At 42.2% G+C, this 17,615-nt stretch overlaps 1 protein-coding gene across 2 annotated transcripts; it reads right to left on the bottom strand.

Annotated features, from left to right (window-relative positions):
• Window positions 1–555: 555 nt before the first annotated feature.
• On the bottom strand, window positions 556–14,389 carry LOC131667560 (uncharacterized). Of its 2 annotated transcripts, XM_058941046.1 has the most exons (3): window positions 13,897–14,389; window positions 9,275–9,311; window positions 556–7,127 (listed from the first exon to the last, which is right to left on the bottom strand). In XM_058941046.1, exons 1-3 carry the CDS (start codon window positions 14,002–14,004, stop codon window positions 6,631–6,633), a joined length of 642 nt encoding a protein of 213 aa, XP_058797029.1. In that variant the 5' UTR covers window positions 14,005–14,389; the 3' UTR covers window positions 556–6,630. The 2 variants fall into 2 exon arrangements, with proteins under 2 accessions (XP_058797029.1, XP_058797030.1); XM_058941047.1 differs by lacking the exon at window positions 9,275–9,311 and having other exon boundaries at window positions 6,690–7,127; window positions 13,897–14,385.
• Between the last annotated feature and the right edge of the window lie 3,226 nt (window positions 14,390–17,615).

Genomic DNA, 17,615 nt, shown 5'->3' with positions numbered 1-17,615 from the left:
GTCAATCGCTAGTGCAGTAAGCCATTCAAATGTCGTGTACTTAGCGAGTCCCAGATAAAGTTTTAAATTCATTTCTGCCGTGTCTCAAATCTCAATTTATTGCGCGTTGCCCGTCAATTGCACAATTTATCCCGTTATTTTTTGACATTCATTTGAACAAACATTCTCGATTCTAAGAACTTCGTACCGACTTACCTTAGTTACCTGATTATCGAACCACTGATAGCTGCAAACGTATCTCCCATTGCCGATTCTGACAGAAAGCTGTATTCATTTTTTATTTATTTTTAAATAAGGTTGATAAGTTACGGTAAAAAACATTGCAATTTAGATAAAGATTTTAAGGTGTATAAATAAAATGACATTATTTTATGTAACTCGAAAGAAGTTAATCGCGAATTATTTACTGAGATTTTAAGCATGAAAAATATCACAAATACATTTGCTATGAGATTGATAATAACTGATGGGACAGGAAAATTGATTGACGAACAGGAAGCAGATGATGAGGAGAAAGGAAAAGTGTTTTTGTGTTGACGTAAAAAAACAAGATAATTACGTAAAGATCGAAACTCATTTATTGAACGTGACACAAAAATTGCGATACATATATATCACAATCTCGAACCGTTGTTGAAGAGAGAACATCGCTGGGTTTCCCGCCAGATATATCTTCGTCTCTTGTCCTGATATCTCGTTCGGTCAACTTTTATTATTATTTTTTGTTCATTTTGTTGTTGTAAATCTTTTCATTCAATCGATCTTATAACCTCGGGTGTAATATTTTTTTCGTGCTTATGTGATATATCAAACGCTAACAATTTACTCAATACGTATCCTACACTTAATACATGGAATGTGCTCGGCTCGCGTCGCTCGTCTCGTTTTCGACCCGACGAAAAAAAAAACAACGAATAAAAAATTACCGGTTACGCAAAGACGAAAATTGCGACAGTCGTCAATGCGCATCCGGAAAGAAGCAAGAGTTCGCGTGTGCACGCAAGACAATTTGCACAATCTAAATAGTAGCACAATCTGCTTGCCTTCAAGAAACAACTAAGCTTCTCGGCAAAGACCTCGTCACCAAGTTTCTACGTCGCAGAGAAAAAATATATATGTACGTATACCTGCAAAACAACCGATTCGGACAATATAAATCGATCGTATTAATTGAGATTACACACTGCGACTTGAATAAAAAATATTTTAACGAAGAAAGAAAATGTTGCGAGCGTGAACGAGCGACGCGACGTACATTACAACTCACCTAACTAAACTGATTGAAAAAAAAAAAAAAAGAAGAAACGAAGTTAATAACTAAATAAATGAGTAGCTATCGTACAAAAATGACGCCTCTGTAACGGAGCACACGTATACTAAGGTCCTTCAGAACTTTTTGGCAGTGATATTCAAACACCATGAATGAAGAGAAACCGGCTTTAATTGTTCTCGGATGGGATGTTAGGCTCGAAAAGATAGTGCGGTTTAAAAGTAATATATCCGTCCAGAATGGATTCAGTCACATTGGCAGTTTTTTTTCTTGTTTTGTAGGTGCATAAGCGCAAAATTTATCATTATTATCATTATTATTATTCGATGTTAAGTGACCAATGGATGCCTTGTTTTAGATTCTTTTCTAATGTGCCCATTGATTTTTTCGTATCGTAGCTGCGTGCTTCTCTTCATCCATGCTCTTGTAAAAATCAACAATCGAAAAGTCCGGAAAATGATATCAAATGATAAGTGTAATGATGGTGTTTTGAGTCGCTAATCATAAGAATAGTATCGATGGCCATATAAAAGATATATAATCAACTCGCATTATTTGTTATTTATTAATAAATTAAGGAACGCAATCGTGCGATCGTAGATTGCGGAATGGAAGAGGGAGAAATTGACAGTTTTTCCGTAATTTTATTTCTGAAAGGAAGTCTTCGTTTCATTCGCACTTGCGTGGTTTACTTACGCGTACAGTGAGTTAGTTTTATCGCTGCTGTATAGAACCGATTGCAAGGCCCGACATAGCGCGGTGAAACAATGGAAACTCACTGGAGGCCAATTGTTTTCTTTTTTTCTTCTCATTTACAGTGACAATAGAGGAAGCTTCTGCAGCTGTAATTTCTCTTATTGCGCAATCTACGATCGTCGTTTACTTTCTTTCTTTTTCTCGCTCTCGTTCTCTCTTTTTTATTTGCAATAAATAAATAGTATATCTCTGCTTTCTCTCTCTCTCTCTCTCTCTCTCTCTCTCTCTCTCTCTCTCACTCTCTTTCTTACAGTATCTGTCAGCCGAAACCGCCTTAATCGCTAGGTAAAGCGGCTGTCTAATCAGTACAAATTGTACGACGAGATTATACGGAGTTGAAATGATTTCCCACAGGAGAAATTCGAGCGGTTCCCAACTAGGTTAATAAAAGCTTTTAAAAAACGTTTGAACACATTTAATCTGCCGTACACAGGTAGGTCGAGTCTTTTCATCGTTATAGAAGAAAAACATGTATTTAAGCAAATGACCAAAAAGGAAAATCTAACTTCGGGCAGTTGACCGGAGAACTGTTGAAGGAACTCAAACTCACTGCTTTCTCCAGCGTTAAAATCGTCAACCCCTCTAACTTGAACCCGCAATACCTCGCCCGAGCACCAACCGTATATATCATAGATACAGCTTATACGTATATATCTATATCATTTCATCGCCGATAATGATACACATACTCATCTCAATCTTCTTCGTTTTAAAGCAGTCTTATTACGTAATAAAGCCAACGCGCTCTTCAAAGGGCGCTAAATGTTTTTTTCATTGTATAATACATTACTCTTTCTATATAGTATTCGCTCGAACAACTTGGATTATAACTTGCCAATAATTATTAAAATTTGATCTCTCAATCTCTCTCCGCTTATAATGATACACGAACTAGAAGTTTACTCTAAATCGCTTAAGCTATAGAAGCTTGAAAGACGCACGTTCAGAGGAATCTTTCTATGTCAGTTTTCTTTTTCTTCTTCTACATAGGTATAGGACTTTTTTTTTAAATAATCATTAATAATCCAATTCCGAATGAGAGTATTACAAGCGTTATATATCACCGTGTTTTACTTTGATAAGTATATTCAATGCGTCGCTACCCTCTATAAGGTGAAACTTCGAAAAATGTCCAAAAATTAGGAAAACCAATCGTTTCTACTTGCTTGTTTCGAATACCTTAAATTTTTTCCCGTTCAATTTGGAGCATCAAATCGTAGCATTAAAGATTCTTTATTAGATTAAGCGTTACTATCACATTTCCAATAATCGAGAACAATGTCGTCAGGTTTGCAAAGCTCTTACGTGTGGATTTCAAGATAGCCAGTTGGTAATTTGGTCCAAGTTTTTTATTTATTTATTTTTCGACTCGGAAAGGGAGCTTTTCACGGAAACCACAACGACGATGATTCTCGGCTTAGCGCGCATATATCTATATCTCACTTGTTCACATTATTCATCATTTTTTTAATCATTCCGTATTCAAACGTTGCAAAATAAATCTATCTTATAACGTACGGTATCACAGAGTTATACACGCGGTATACATACATAAATGTATATCGTTTTATACGTTGCGCTCAAGAATCGCGAGGACTTAATTATTCATTTAATCATTTTTTTTGTCATTATATATCCATTTTTTTTCCTGTTTTTTAGTTTTTTTTTCTTTTCATTTTTGTTTTTGACATGTATATTTTGCATCATTGTTTGTACGTTTATGAATAATTTTTTACCGACAAAACAAAGTGAATTCGGAAGCCAGCGAGGACGCAGGCGGTGAGTCGCAAAGAGCTTATCATATACATTCGCACGTCGATTTTCCTCTGTAAAAAAACAAAAAAATAGATTTGACGTTCAAGGTCGCTTCGCAATCAGTGTGCTTGCGAATTGAGCGAGCTGGAAAAAAAGTTTAAAAGATTGCACAGTTAAGTTACATTCGGCGAACCGTCGAACTCGACGCCCATTAGCCGACGATCTTATTTTCTTCGGCCTTTTTGCCAACAACAAGAACAATGCCGAGACAAAAGACTTGCTGAAACATCATGGCCAGAATATACGTCGAGATCGATAAGGTTCGCCTTGATTAATCAAGAAAATTTTAATCATCATTTTTCAAAAACAAATTCAAATTTTTCAGAAATAAACTAAGTTATTCTTTGATCAAAGTATTAAAAGTCAAGGAGATGTTAAAGCTCGATCGTTACCGATCGATTGATAGAATCGCAAGAGCCTCGTCGAAATCGCTACATTTGCCGCGAAAGTACCAAACACCCCGTCATCTCGCTGCGTTCGCAAAGTTCGGAGCAGAATACGCGATAAGCATTCCGAAAGTTGGCGAACGCACGTGGCTGAAGAAGCGTTTTTAAGCTGTCGCAAGAAACACGCAAGAGCAACGGACTTTGCAACTTACTACTCAATAGGCAAAGATCGAGGCTTTCCCTTCTCCTCGACATCGGTATTCATCATATTTTTGCTGAGAAATTGACCTTGAAGCTTGCCAAAGCGGAACGTCAAAGCGGAACAAATGCAAACAGACCCTGAGCTTGTTTAACCATGGGGCTTGTTCGTTTTTGAGCGCATACGAGAAGATATATAAGTACCGGACGATCTCGGAACGATAATATAAATATATTATATTATTTGGAAAACGACCTCGTGCTTCGAAGCGAAAGCAGGATGGACGAATTCGGAGCATCAGAACGAACGAGATCGAACAGTTTTCGCGCATCTAACACATATATTCGTTGCGCATTTATCAATTGATGCATCAGCCATTGACGAGAGAATCAAATCGATTCTCCGTGTGCAATTCCACTTCAAGATTTAGCCGGTCATTTACTGAGACGATCGATAGATTATCGCAAGCTCAACTACTCTGCGCGTATGTCAATGCTTGATGCAACAGAAGATCATCATCGCCCATCGTCGAAACATTTCTAGCTCGTGCAGATACGAAAAAGGTAAACGGAAAATCGACAGTGGTGCGATCGAGAGAGTGACTTTATCGGTATTATGGCGATTGTGCCGTCGGTATATATCCCCATTTTTGCATTCTGCTACGCATTACTTTGCGCTCGGGAAGCTGCCGCCTCTCTTGCCAAAACGATCACGGTTTTACCAGGAACGCGTGGCGTGGCGTTTTAAATCGTCGCTCTTTTACATGTATGTATAGGTCCACGTGCATCATGCGTAACGTCATGATTGATCTGTGTTGTTTGTTTTAATCTTTCGAAAAAAGAGGCAAGTTCCCTCGCGCATTTTAGTGTCCGGAAAACGACTGCGCGATATATACATGTCCTAAGTACGATCAAAGATTCATCCGCGTACGTGTATTACCGTTTTTTATTTATTATGATAGGCTTTCGTTGGATAAAGATCGCGCAACTTCTAATTTTCGAAACTTGACTTTTTTAATCCTTCGAAATTAATATTGTTTCCACACTCGCGTCCTTTTTCTTTTTCTTATTTTTCTTTATCTGTAACAGCGCTCGCGCGATCTTAACAGCTAATAAAGAACGAACAATTTCGAAAAAAAAAAGAGGAGAAAAGCGGTCGACTCGGAACGTTCTTTCAAAATTAGAAGAAAAAGATAGTAGGCAAGCGACATCCGTGCTGAACTGTGAGAAATCAAATCCTCCCTAAACTAATAACGATTTGTAGCTTCATTTCCGATCGCTTCGAAACGCTACAACCAACGTTGCTTTTTTTTTCAAATTCATCGACATTGGTCTGCCCGATGCTTCAATGTTTGCCAATTTTGTTGTTCAAACGACAACTTGGTATTTTACAAATGCCATACAATCAGCATTGTTGGTATAGGTTTCGAAACAATCGAAGATGTTTTTATGTTTTTTTTTTTTGCATTTTCGTTTTTCATCTTTTCCTCGTCGTATCAAAGACCAAACATGCTCGTCAGCAGCGACCTCAGATACAAAACGGCATCACATTCGTGTTTGTTGGATGGTTTCCTAAGTATCTTATCGGACAAATAAGTACGCTCAGCAATGATAACTATTCGTTTAAGTATATGACGACTACTCGTAAGTTGTTTATACATAAGGGTATTCTCTTGTTTCCAGAGTGTGTAGAATTATCTGATATAACATTGAACGCTATTAAAAGTGTGTCACTAGAGTTGCTTGCCGATTGCTGAATTGGCCGCTGCTGACGAGGCAGGTCGTGTGTGTTTACGCGACAGAGCGTGTGTGAGTGTGAGTGGGCGTGCGTGTACGTGTGTGTGTGTGTGTGTGTGTGTGTATGTGGTGTTTGTATGCATGATGCCGAAGGGCCCCGGCCTGAGTTGTCCGCGCGCGCGCGAGTCGCGATCGCGAATTGGTGGTGGTTTTCATTATCATTGGGGCAGATCATCAAGATTCTCCTCGTCAATCTTCTTTGCTTGCTTGCTTGGTAGAATTGTCCATCAGAGTAGTAGAATTGTAGAAGGAAGCATCATTTTGTTTTGTGATTGAGTGTTACCTTTCTATGGATCCGCAAAGAGGATGCTGCTGGTGGAGACTGAGAGTAGCGAGTAGCGGCGCCTCCGAATGGGCCATTGATAGCAGCAGCCGTAATATCAGGAGGCGGACGAGTCACGAGCAACGTCATCGTCCGACGACGAGAAAGTTGCTCGGCTGTTGTTGCTTGTGCTGCTGCTGTTGCTGCTGCTGGCGTGCTGCTGGTTGTTGGCGCCAGCAGCCGCAACCAGCGAAGTAGTGGTCGGCTGCGGCGCCGAGGTGCGCCTTACCTCGCTGCACGGTTTCGAGCCGTAGGGGGGCGGTCGGCCCAAAACCCCCTGACTGTTTCACGACAGGTTGCGCTGGTCGTCGCAAGCGCTGTCCTCGGCTCGTCGCAGCGAGCGCTTCAGCTTGTCCACCAGACGGTTGTGAAATTTGTTTAGGCTCGACGAGCTGCCGGTTTTTGGCGGCGACGAGCCGGTGCTTTTGCTGGGCGATTGCAGGGAGCTCTGGGATGCTCGCGAGGACGTGCGCGAGAAGTGGCGCGTGCTCACCGGCACCGAGCGATGCGCCGGCGAGGTCAGAAAATCCGAGCCTGGGGACGTCGACAACGACGGGCCCTCCGATTTCGAGCACTCCGAGACCTGCAACACAATCAACAGACGAGAAATCCCCATTAAAACCAAATATATCCACGCGATACAATGTGCCGGGCTACTTTCTCTTTCACCGCGCCAAGTCTTGCGCCCTTACTCTACCGAATGAATGGCGAAGCCGCGATCTACCTCCTCTTATCGTCTTTTATTTGGCTTGACATCCCAGTGAGACAAAGCCAAGTGGGCGTATCGGGTAACTCATCGACCTTCGAGTCGCACAGGGAGAGCATCGCGGGGTATCCTGCCATCCCATATCAGGATCGAATGAGTAAAAGCCGTTTACATCCTCGACGTGCACGCCAAAATCGCGGTTCTATTAACGAACGATGTATCGATGGCACGCAAGTGTGACATTTGCATGGCGATTTATTCAACAACTAGAGGACGTAACTAACTCCCAAACGATTCGCTTACGAATGCATTAAACTTGATTAACTCGAACGGCGAGAGTTATCTCGATTGATTTGAACGCGAAAGTAACGATATCAGACTGCGGAAATCGATGATGCTCTCTTCTATGATTCATTCGGATAGATTTCCTTTTCTACGCTTGTTCCACTCATCGAGAACATCGAGAGATGAGCGACATGTATGAATGTTGTCGACACGCGACGCGCTGATCTGTATCAATTGATTATCGCCATTGACGAGCGTCGATATTTTGCCAGAAAATTCCAGATTTGAGCTTCCATTGAACATTCGATAATAATTTTCGAGCTTATCGCGACGTTTGATTTTAAGTCAGATCGTCGGATTGGCAAGACAACAGTGAGTCACAGCAGCGTTTATCATTCCGTGATTACCGAGTCAGACGCGTCCCTCGACCTTCCAAACAAACTGTTCTCGAAATAAAGCTCCAAAGGTCACTTTTTCAATTTCCCAAAGGCACATCGAGGAAAAGCCAGCGTGTAAACACACGGACGCGCAAAGCCCGTGTCGTCGTCGCGGAATCCAAATTTAAAAGAAATAATCCGCAGCACGCGCAGCTAAATATGGTGATCTAAATTTTGCACGCTAACGGAAGTCCATGCTTATGACGCGATCGACCAAAAAAATAGAGAGAAGCGAAAGTCGCACGACGCTGACGTGGGCACCTGTCGACGGAGGAGTGAAAGAGAAACGCCACAAGCAAGGTCGTTACGCACAATTTCCAATATTGTACGGGCGGGGTTTTTTTCTTTCGGAATATTCTATTAAAAACTTTTCGTGATAAATGGGGTTTTCCGTAAGAAAATACCAAAACTGAACGCACAATTCTAATTCTAGCTGTTATTACTATCGTCTTGACATTTATTATTCGTTGATTACCAGTCACTTCAAATTACAAATTGAAAATCAACGAGTTCAAATACTAATTATTATATGCCAATAGATTACACATTTTCAAACGCATAAAAGTGCCAGACATACGTATACGATTGATAAAGCTAGTTAATGCGTCTATTGCGAGGGGTTAATAGCTGGGTTAGCCTTCCAGAATATCGTAGCCTCGAGTGTGTATGTACATACAACAGATCGAACGTAAGCAAACATTAACCCTGACATTTTCAGGGTTTCTGCAGTCTTTCTCTCTTCGCTCCCTACTTTCTCGCCCAAACAACGCTCCCTTTTCACACCACCTAGACATTTCCAATGTTTGTTTACTACAACTCTTAATCACCGCGTCGATCATAAAATCCGCCTCGCTAACGTACTTTCTCATCGAGCCTAAGCTTGATACATTCTCCTCTTCGCGTTCAATTAGAGCTTCGTTAAATACGAGAGATAACGCTGACAGTGTAACAATGTTCGATCGATCCCCTTTTGTGGGCCACGCGCGCGAGCGAGGACGTTCTAAATTTGCATACCCGGGAATTAGCGCGCAAAAAGACGTCAGACAGGCGCACAAAAAGAAATTGACCATCTCCAGGCAATCTGTCGCCTCGCGAGACAAGGCTTGCCATTTTTTTGCTCGAACGCTCGATAACCCGACGACTTTTCAAGTTTTTGCGCAGTTTCGGCGAGAAACAGTTCTTCATACTACGGGGATAGAAAAGAAAGCTTCTATCGAGTGTGTTCTAGCGGTCGCAAAGCCTTTACTATATGCAAGTTGCTTTTCAAACATAATGGAAAGCATTGTTTGTAGTCGTACATACGTTTTACAATAAACTCTGTCGTCAAAATCACATTTCTCTGAAAATGAAATGCGAATATGTGTATTGAGTATAGCTGCATTTCCAAGGCAGGCCATATAATAAATAAAAAGAAATTTATAGGAGTCTCAAGGAGAAAAGCGAGCTCGACGATTGCAATTAACCCTCGTGTTAAAAGACAAAACATGCAGGCAGACGAACTCAGCAAGAAGACAAAGCTAAACAATCTTCGAGAAGTCACAACAATGCACGCAGACATGCGTCAATAAAACATAGCCGGCGGGGCAGCCAAGTCCTTGGGATCCGTTTTGTCGTATTTTTACGCGTCACAATTACGCGGAGCATGCAGCATGCAGCCTCGCGTACATAATCACATTTAGCGCGGAGCTACGGAACGGATAACAGAAAAAAGATATAAAACGACAGGCAAAAACGCGCGCCGTTATGTTGGGCAACGAAAGTTACGAGTTTTCGCGTTATTTTCAAGAGCACCGAGGCTCTCCTCGCGAACGTCGCAGAATTGTCAGCGGTACGCGTGTGTGGATCCACTTCGGTGGATCGCCGTGTATTTTTGAACGGTGCACAGAAACGCGTCGCGTATTTTCGGACGAGAGGCATCGCACGCCGGTGAACTCACCGGCGAACAATGTCGAGACGCGGGGAAACAACGGATCGAATCGCGAAGTAAGTGCGACCGACAAGTTGGCGCAGCATCGGCTAAGAGTCGCGTCGCACAGCGACAAAGTGCGAGGGAAGGCAAGAGTCGGAGAAAAATATTTAGCTAATTGGCGCAAGGCCGCGACGCGCACGCACAAAAGGAAACCGCACGAAAGAGCTGCGCGCGGCGTCTCTGGAATTCACGCACGCGCGTACGTGTTTTCTCAAAGTCGCACGCGCGCCAAACTTTCGCAGATCCGGACACGCGGCAAATTTTTATCTGGTGATACGTGCAGATTCGTACGTATACGCATAGAGTTGGCAGAGCTCGCGCACGGTCATTGCGGAATCGCGCCTGCGGATCTCCCGAAGTTACATTTAAAATTCTTTTCTGTTATCGCGCGATTAGATTGTCGGAAAAAGCAACGTGTCGGAGTGGCTTCTTTTTCTTTCCTATTGCAATTGCATTCGAAATCGACAGCGAGAGCAGCAAAAAGTGGCGAGGTTGGCTTTTTCCTTTTGTCTTTTTTTTTTCGTGCGTATATCGATTCGTTCTCAGAAACGCGCGTACATAACAATCAATGCCGCTTAACCGTATATTCCGCGATGCATCGGCGGAAAAACGATACTCCGTAAGTATAGTGCGAAAGGTAAATAATACTGAGACATAGATATGAACCACAGGCCACTGCCGACATCGTGAAACGAAACCGACCACGTGCGCCACCGCAGTCGACGTCATTATCGTATAAACTCGGCATTGACGCCCGCGCCGTGGTAACTCTTATCTCCCCCTCTCCCCCGGCCGCGTCTTTTTTGGACGTGCTTATTGCCCAGTTTTCTTGCGATAAAAAAAAAAAAAACACTTGCATATTGAAAAATACACATTTTTCTTTCAAGTTTCCGGCAAAAAATTTCTCGGAACGTCTCCTGTCGCATACAAATATACAACGGGTTATCAGATTTATCAGGGTACACGCATCCCCGTATTTTTTCCGACTAATGTTTGACGTTCACGCGCGAGATATTTATCAGCGTGTGTCAAGAAATTTCATCGTATCACGGTCAAACGCAACTTTATTTATAGATTTCGCAACGTCATTATCTTTAAAATTCGAATCGCGATTTCCGCGTTTCGTCATTTTTTACAACAAACTTTCTACGCGCCGGCCTACTGACGTGTCAAGTGATTCATATACCTCGTTATACCGTTAAAAGTCAGTCGAAACCATGAAGCGTATATTTGTCATCGAGACTTTCCAAGTCGTTTAATTTCTGGGACTGTCGAATTTACATTTTCACGCAATTAAATTTTTCAATTAGGTATCATGAAAGGTATCCGAGATATTTGCTAAAGAAAGAAAATCACGTCGCACGACTCCCGCAGGTCTCATTCAGACATGAAAACCATCACGTAGACAGTTACGACCGATTGCGCAATTAATTCCGAGAAGTACAGGCTGAAGAACCATAGCAACGAAAGAAATCCATCGTCCGAATTCTCATGAGAAGTAAACGTCTGGTCAATAATCAGTCGCGAATAACGTTTTCACCGCCTAATGCTTTCTATCCATGTTTGAGAAGCTGCACGGGGCGACAACGGCCTCGAGAGAAACCGAAAGATCGTTACACTTTAATCTATATATCCCGTCCGCACGAGAAAGAGAAACGTGCGAACCTATATAGTTGGTTGCGCGGGTTCGTCGAACGACCATTACGAAATCGCGCACAGCTCCCTCGTTTCCGACGAGCGCGCGCGTGCAACATGTGGCGTAACGAACGACAACACGCACGCACGCACGCGCGCACGCGCGCACGCGCACACCTGTAGCCGTGAATTTAAAAGCTCGCACGCGCTTATCGCCAATGCTGTTGATCTCGCATATACACACATGACGAGAGAAGTATAATTGTGGAGCAGCCATTCTAAAATTAGCTCTCGCAGAGGAGAAGCGTGTTGATTCTCGCGAGCGCGTGGGCCGACTTTTTGACATTCAAATGCGTGTGTGACTCAGTCACTCATAGCTAAAATACATACACTGATGGGTCATTATTATGATACCGTTCAAGCGATCGAGTGAGCTATATTTGTTTCGCGAGACCGTTCCTTTATTGTGTCTTTATATACATACATTTAAAGAGATAGTATTATCTTTCGACTTTGCTCCATCCGTCTAGACACATTATTGGTGTAACTGCAGTTTCTATAATTACAACAATACTTTCAACCAGTTGCCAATATCGCAATTTAATTTCAAATATTTCTATCAATTTTTTAATAATTCTTTCAACAAAAATCTATAGGCGTCCTCGCGTCAATAACTGATAACCCCACTGGCATTGCTACTTACGGCAGGGAAAAAGCAATAATCTTTCGTTATAGTGGCACAATCTACGAGTCGCCACTGTCTCATCGGGTGAACTTTTATTATGCTTACGCGCTCGTTCGTCTCGTCCTCTTTTCATACTCGACATTTTTTTCTTCTTTGCTCGCTAGTCATTCATCGTGCAACCGTTGCTTCACTTTCAGTCTGCTTGAAAATACGAAGGAGCAAACGTACGAGAGAATAAGGGAGAAACGTCTCGAGCGCACGCGAGAAATCGAGTGCGGTCTCGTGACGCGCAGTCGCAACTATACTCGTGCGTAAAGTGGTTCGCGCGCGTCACGCGCCCAATGCATATGTACCCACCACTTTCCATTGCGCTGACGCGCAATGAATTTGTCGCTCTCCTCTCGGCGTCAGTTTTAATGCCAATCAATTGACTCGGAGAGACGAAATTAGCGGTTCCGCGGTCGTCGCTATATCGCGAATGAGCGTTTGCCTAAAGGCCTTTCCGCTAGAATCTGATTCACCTATAGCACCCGGAAATCGCTTTGATAAACAATCGGCTTTTTATGTGTGCGATAAAAGGCAAACTCCGCAGAAGAATGGACATTGTTTATCTGTTTTTTCACGTTGTTGTTGACGTTCTCCAACGTTCAATTTAATCAGTAATTTGACGTGTCAACGCGATCATCACTGAAATGACTAATCAACTCGAGTGGTCATCTATTTTTAGTAACACTCTATTATTTCAAAATAACAAGTCATTATCTATCATCTTTGAATACATGAAGAGAGTCTCTTAAAGTTCACAAAAATATATTATTCCCGCGTTTACTATTTAGGTATTCTTATGCGCTTAATGAAAAACATTTACGAACAATATTAAGCCAAAGATCGAACCTATATGCATATATAAGTTAAATAAAACATTATTCTTCTCTGACAAATAATTGAATGAGTTATGCTCAAAAAACATGCATTGTAAGATCAGCTATTGTTGCAAATATATTCACGGCCAAGTGCACAAAAAGCCGCGTAATAAAGGCAGTTTGCTTCTGGACAGTGATATTGGTTCTCTTTTGTAGTAACTTCAAAAGTAACACACGATGCGCTCCTTGACGTCAAAAAGAATTGAAACTTATATCGGTTTACAAGTTGCAACGAATGAACTGATGCACAGATCAACCGACGTTCACTGTGCATGTGAAAGTCACACAAATTGATCTGCGGCGAAATGTATAGTCGCAGCGAAGCTCCGATTTTACTCAAAAATTTCAAGATTTGTACGAACCCAATGTAACTAGCACATCGCGAAATTAATTAAACATTGAAACGGACTGAAACTAAGAACTATGCACTGCGTTAATAAAGCTGTGCTTGAGGGAAGTCTACGTCAGATTTCGTCATTCGGTAAAAAAAGAAAAGACAAGAAATTCACGTGCGATAAAGTCAAGCGTGTTGTTAAATTACTGCTGAAATTGATTGTTCCATATATAAAAAGAAAACATGAAAGAACGCAATGGAAACTCGTCTGCAAAAAATAAATCAACACTTGGGTAATCGAGTGTGGGGGTTTCGAAAGACCACGCATGCGGAGATCCGAGAAAGAGAGGGAAACGAAAAAGAAGAATGCGCTCTCACCTTCCTGCTGCGACAAGCCTGAGGATTGGAGCACTCGGAGGAGCGTCTACTACGGTTGGTTTTGTAGATGTCCCACTCGTTCTTTACCACTGGCATCATGAAAGCCATTTTCACGTCTGGCAGCCGTTGGACAAGCGTTATAAGCACAATGAATAATGGATCGTTTTTGCTTGTTGGTCACCGGCGGCACGTTGAGGCCTTGAATCTAGCAACAGCTGGCCGACTTCGACGACGCTCCGTCTTTGGTGCCTCGTTACTCTGAGCCGTGGCCGTGATTACACTGTTGTGTGCGCGCACACGCTTCGAACAACCAAAAAGGCGCTTGTTTTCTGCTTTGTTTACGTTTGAAAACGAACTTGACGTTTCCTCGGTCGATGCAACAGCGTGCTACGCTCGGTTACAAGGGGTAAAAGAAAAAGCTAAGTATATATATGTAATTCAAAGAGTTAAGTTGTTTGCTTGGCGATCGCTCGATCGGAAATGAGCACGCCGCCGGCGCTCGCTATGATCAACGGCCGCCTGCGTATAGGTCGAGGTGGCGCCGCCGCCGCCGCTACTAGCCAAAGTGGGGCTGCACGCGATTTGATTGGTTGACCGTAAGGCGGGACGCCAACGTCATAGCGCCCCCCGCTCTCTCTCGCGCCGGCATATAACCATTGATTTTCCTGCGATGTCGATGTGGTGGTGCGATGATGCCGCGAGACGCGTGTTTCACGCTGCCACCTATACAAACGTAGATGCATAAGCCGCGTGTACGTGTGTACGTGTGCACATGTGTGCGGCTGCTGCTGCGCCGACCGAGAGCGGGGCCATTGATTTTTCAGCCTCTCGCTCTCCAACACTCTCGACCTCTGATTTTCTGTCTCTCTTACTTACATCGCGCGCGATATTGTATTTTCTCCGGCCGTCCGGGACAGCACGCGGCCGCCAGCTCCCTGTATGTGTACCTACCTATACATCGTTCTCTTTTCATTCTGCGTGCCGACACTCTATCTTTGGCTTCTTTTTGACTATTTCTTTTGTGCGCCAAGGAAACTTTAGCGTTTTTTTTCACGGTTTCACTCTCGTTTTCAGAGCTTCTATTCATACGTATGCATGTTTCAACTATTTCTCTTATTTTATCGCGAGATGCTGAAAATATTTTTCTTATGAAGTTTAGTGCGGCGTGTTCATATTTGAATTAACCGCTCTTTTTTATGCTTTCACGGGGAATCTCTGCTTTGCCGACCTCCGTCAACTATGGATTTTTTTATCGAATAATCATAAGTTATTCGTGACATTTTTAATTTAACTTTTTGACAATAAAAATAAACACGGATATTTCATTGTTTTTGTAAATAAATTTTACGTAATCATTTTTTAACAATAAACCGAGTGAACTGTCACCATCCTTTGACAAAACTTCCTTGAAACTTTGTAAACGTATTTCAAAGTACTTTTATTCCACGGCTGCAATATTTTCCCTTTCGAAGACATTTCGTTACAATCAGTTTTTCATATAAGGAAGCAAAAGATAAGGGGCAAAATTTTTTTTCAAGTGGCTAATTACTTTAAAATTCATATATAGAACGCCCACTTTATTCAATCTCCCACGAGCATTCACGTGAGTAAATTTGTATACGTATATTCGTACTTGAATGTGCAGTGGTAGAGTTTAGATATAACCACCGACAGAACCTTAAAGCTCTCAGAACAAAGCAAAGTGCAATTAACCACTCTTATAATTGTACAGCTTTTATGAAAAGCTTATGTATAAATTTATCGAAAATATGTCTGTTTCGTATGAAATTACTTTGTTTCCACTTAACGTAAAGAAATTTTTATAACTTAAGCGAAGATGAGCCTAATCTTTTTCAAAAATATTTTAAATTTCAAAAAAAGCTACGCAAGCTCTCGAGTAAAGCCAAGTAGCAATAAAAACGTTAATACAGGACAATGCAGATATAAACGTAGCTTGAGCTAAAGGTCGGCGGTAGCAGCCTGGAACTAGTTCGGGTTACTGCGCGCAATTTTGACCCGGATCGCCCAGCCACTGCAGCAGTACCGCACCAAGGCATTTGGAAATATTTTTCTATAGATTTTCACCTAAGCCACTGGTTCCCATTGACTGACGAGCGGCGCCTTTAATACTTCGCTGTCATTTTTGTGAAAGATATTTCCGGCTACGGCATTTGCACGCGCTGTTGGCTTCCTGAGGATTGGCACGCAGGCAGTCGATTGTGTGCGCGCGTGGGCGCCCCAAAAGGGAGAGTGGCGCGGTAGCCTAGTCTCCTATTCATCGAGCGTTAATTTACCATTTTCTTTGAGCTTTTCTAGCGAGCAGTTGCGGCGCAAACGCGTATATTGATTTTTTTACACGAGCTTTGCTACGCAAATCTGCTATCTACGCGTATACATGTATCCGTGTAAAGATACATCACGCGCATCGATTTTATCTTATTTTCTGTTTACATCGTGTTCGTTTGGATGAACGCGCCGATAAATTATCGCTGAAAGTGATATTAATTTCATCATCGACCTTTTTTAACAGGCAATTCACTGATGTATCCCTTTTCCAAAGCCTTTCACTTTTTTTCATCAAACTGTGTCTGTGATGTAGTGAAAAATTCAAGCAGCGGCCAATTTCGGCTAAATTTATTAGAACAAAAATTAACGATTTGAACGGTAATAAATTAGGCTCACGCAGACAGAAGTTGGATTTATTTGTATATATAGATATGACACTGAGCGTTTCGAATAGATATTAAATATTAGGTCTGATTTTTGTAAAACTTTATTTGTGTTCGAATCCTGAAAGTCTGAAATAGTTTTATCGTATTTTTAGCTCGAAAGCTGCGCTTATAATTATTTCAGACTTTTTTTCAATCACTATAGCCAGGCTGACTTATTTTAAACGCAGCTTTAAATTATCTCAGACTTTGTCAATCACTATAGACAAGCTCGTATATTTCGTGCGGACGTTTTATCACCTCATTACTTTTATTCACTACAGTTCCCTTTTTCATTCTTTCCACTTGATCTTTACTTCGTCAGTCTAGCTCGTAGATATGTGTGAACACCAGAGTAAATTTTATTGCCTTTTTCTAAAGGTTCATCCTCAATTCCTGACTTACGAGAATTAATTCTTTGATCTTTTATTTTTTACGATTCTCGTGTCGCTTGACACAGATATTGTCAAGCGACAACTCACAGGAACTTGATTTATATTACCGCAAAAATCACGCGTCTTTTCTGAAAGTGATGTAAGTTTTAGTTAAACTGGCTTTTCAACAACAAAAAATGATGGCATCTTTAGCTCCGACAATAAAAATTAGAACGAAAAAAAGAAGAGTAACGAACAATAAATAGCCGAGTGTCCAAACTGCACCCTCTTTTTTACCGAAATGTGCTTGAGCACTTGAAATCTGGCAAGTTGTGCGTCTCGAACGAGGCCACGACGCAAATGCCAATACGTAACTACTCGCGCGGTTTCGCACCGAAGCGTCGCGCTCTTCACGTGTCCTACAGCGCTTACCGCCGCACGCGCGCGGATCGTCTCTCGTCGCTGGCCTTTCTTCGCCGATTCCGCGCCACGCTCACCTATTTCTCCCTTCATTCACTGGAATTCCCGTAGATCCATCTTGGGTGGCGCGCGCGCTGCTGCTGTTCCCCTCTGCATAATACAAGCATCCCTGTCCGTGTGCCCTCGACCCTTCATGCTGTGCCGAGCGCGCCTCTTC

This window comes from Phymastichus coffea, unplaced genomic scaffold (assembly GCF_024137745.1).
Source record: "Phymastichus coffea isolate CEN01 unplaced genomic scaffold, Cenicafe_Pcof_1.1 PCOF00068, whole genome shotgun sequence".
Taxonomy (NCBI): Eukaryota; Metazoa; Arthropoda; class Insecta; order Hymenoptera; family Eulophidae; genus Phymastichus; species Phymastichus coffea.
This window is presented reverse-complemented; position numbering and strand designations above follow the sequence as displayed.

Excerpts from the sequence above, each read along its gene's own strand:
- LOC131667560 (XM_058941046.1), bottom strand. The coding sequence starts at position 14,004 with ATGGCTTTCATGATGCCAGTGGTAAAGAACGAGTGGGACATCTACAAA. Across the intron at positions 9,312-13,896 it reads AGGCTTGTCGCAGCAGGAAG|AGAAATGTGATTTTGACGAC; the intron begins GTGAGAGCGCAT and ends TTTCATTTTCAG. Across the intron at positions 7,128-9,274 it reads GACAGAGTTTATTGTAAAAC|GTCTCGGAGTGCTCGAAATC; the intron begins GTATGTACGACT and ends ATTGTGTTGCAG.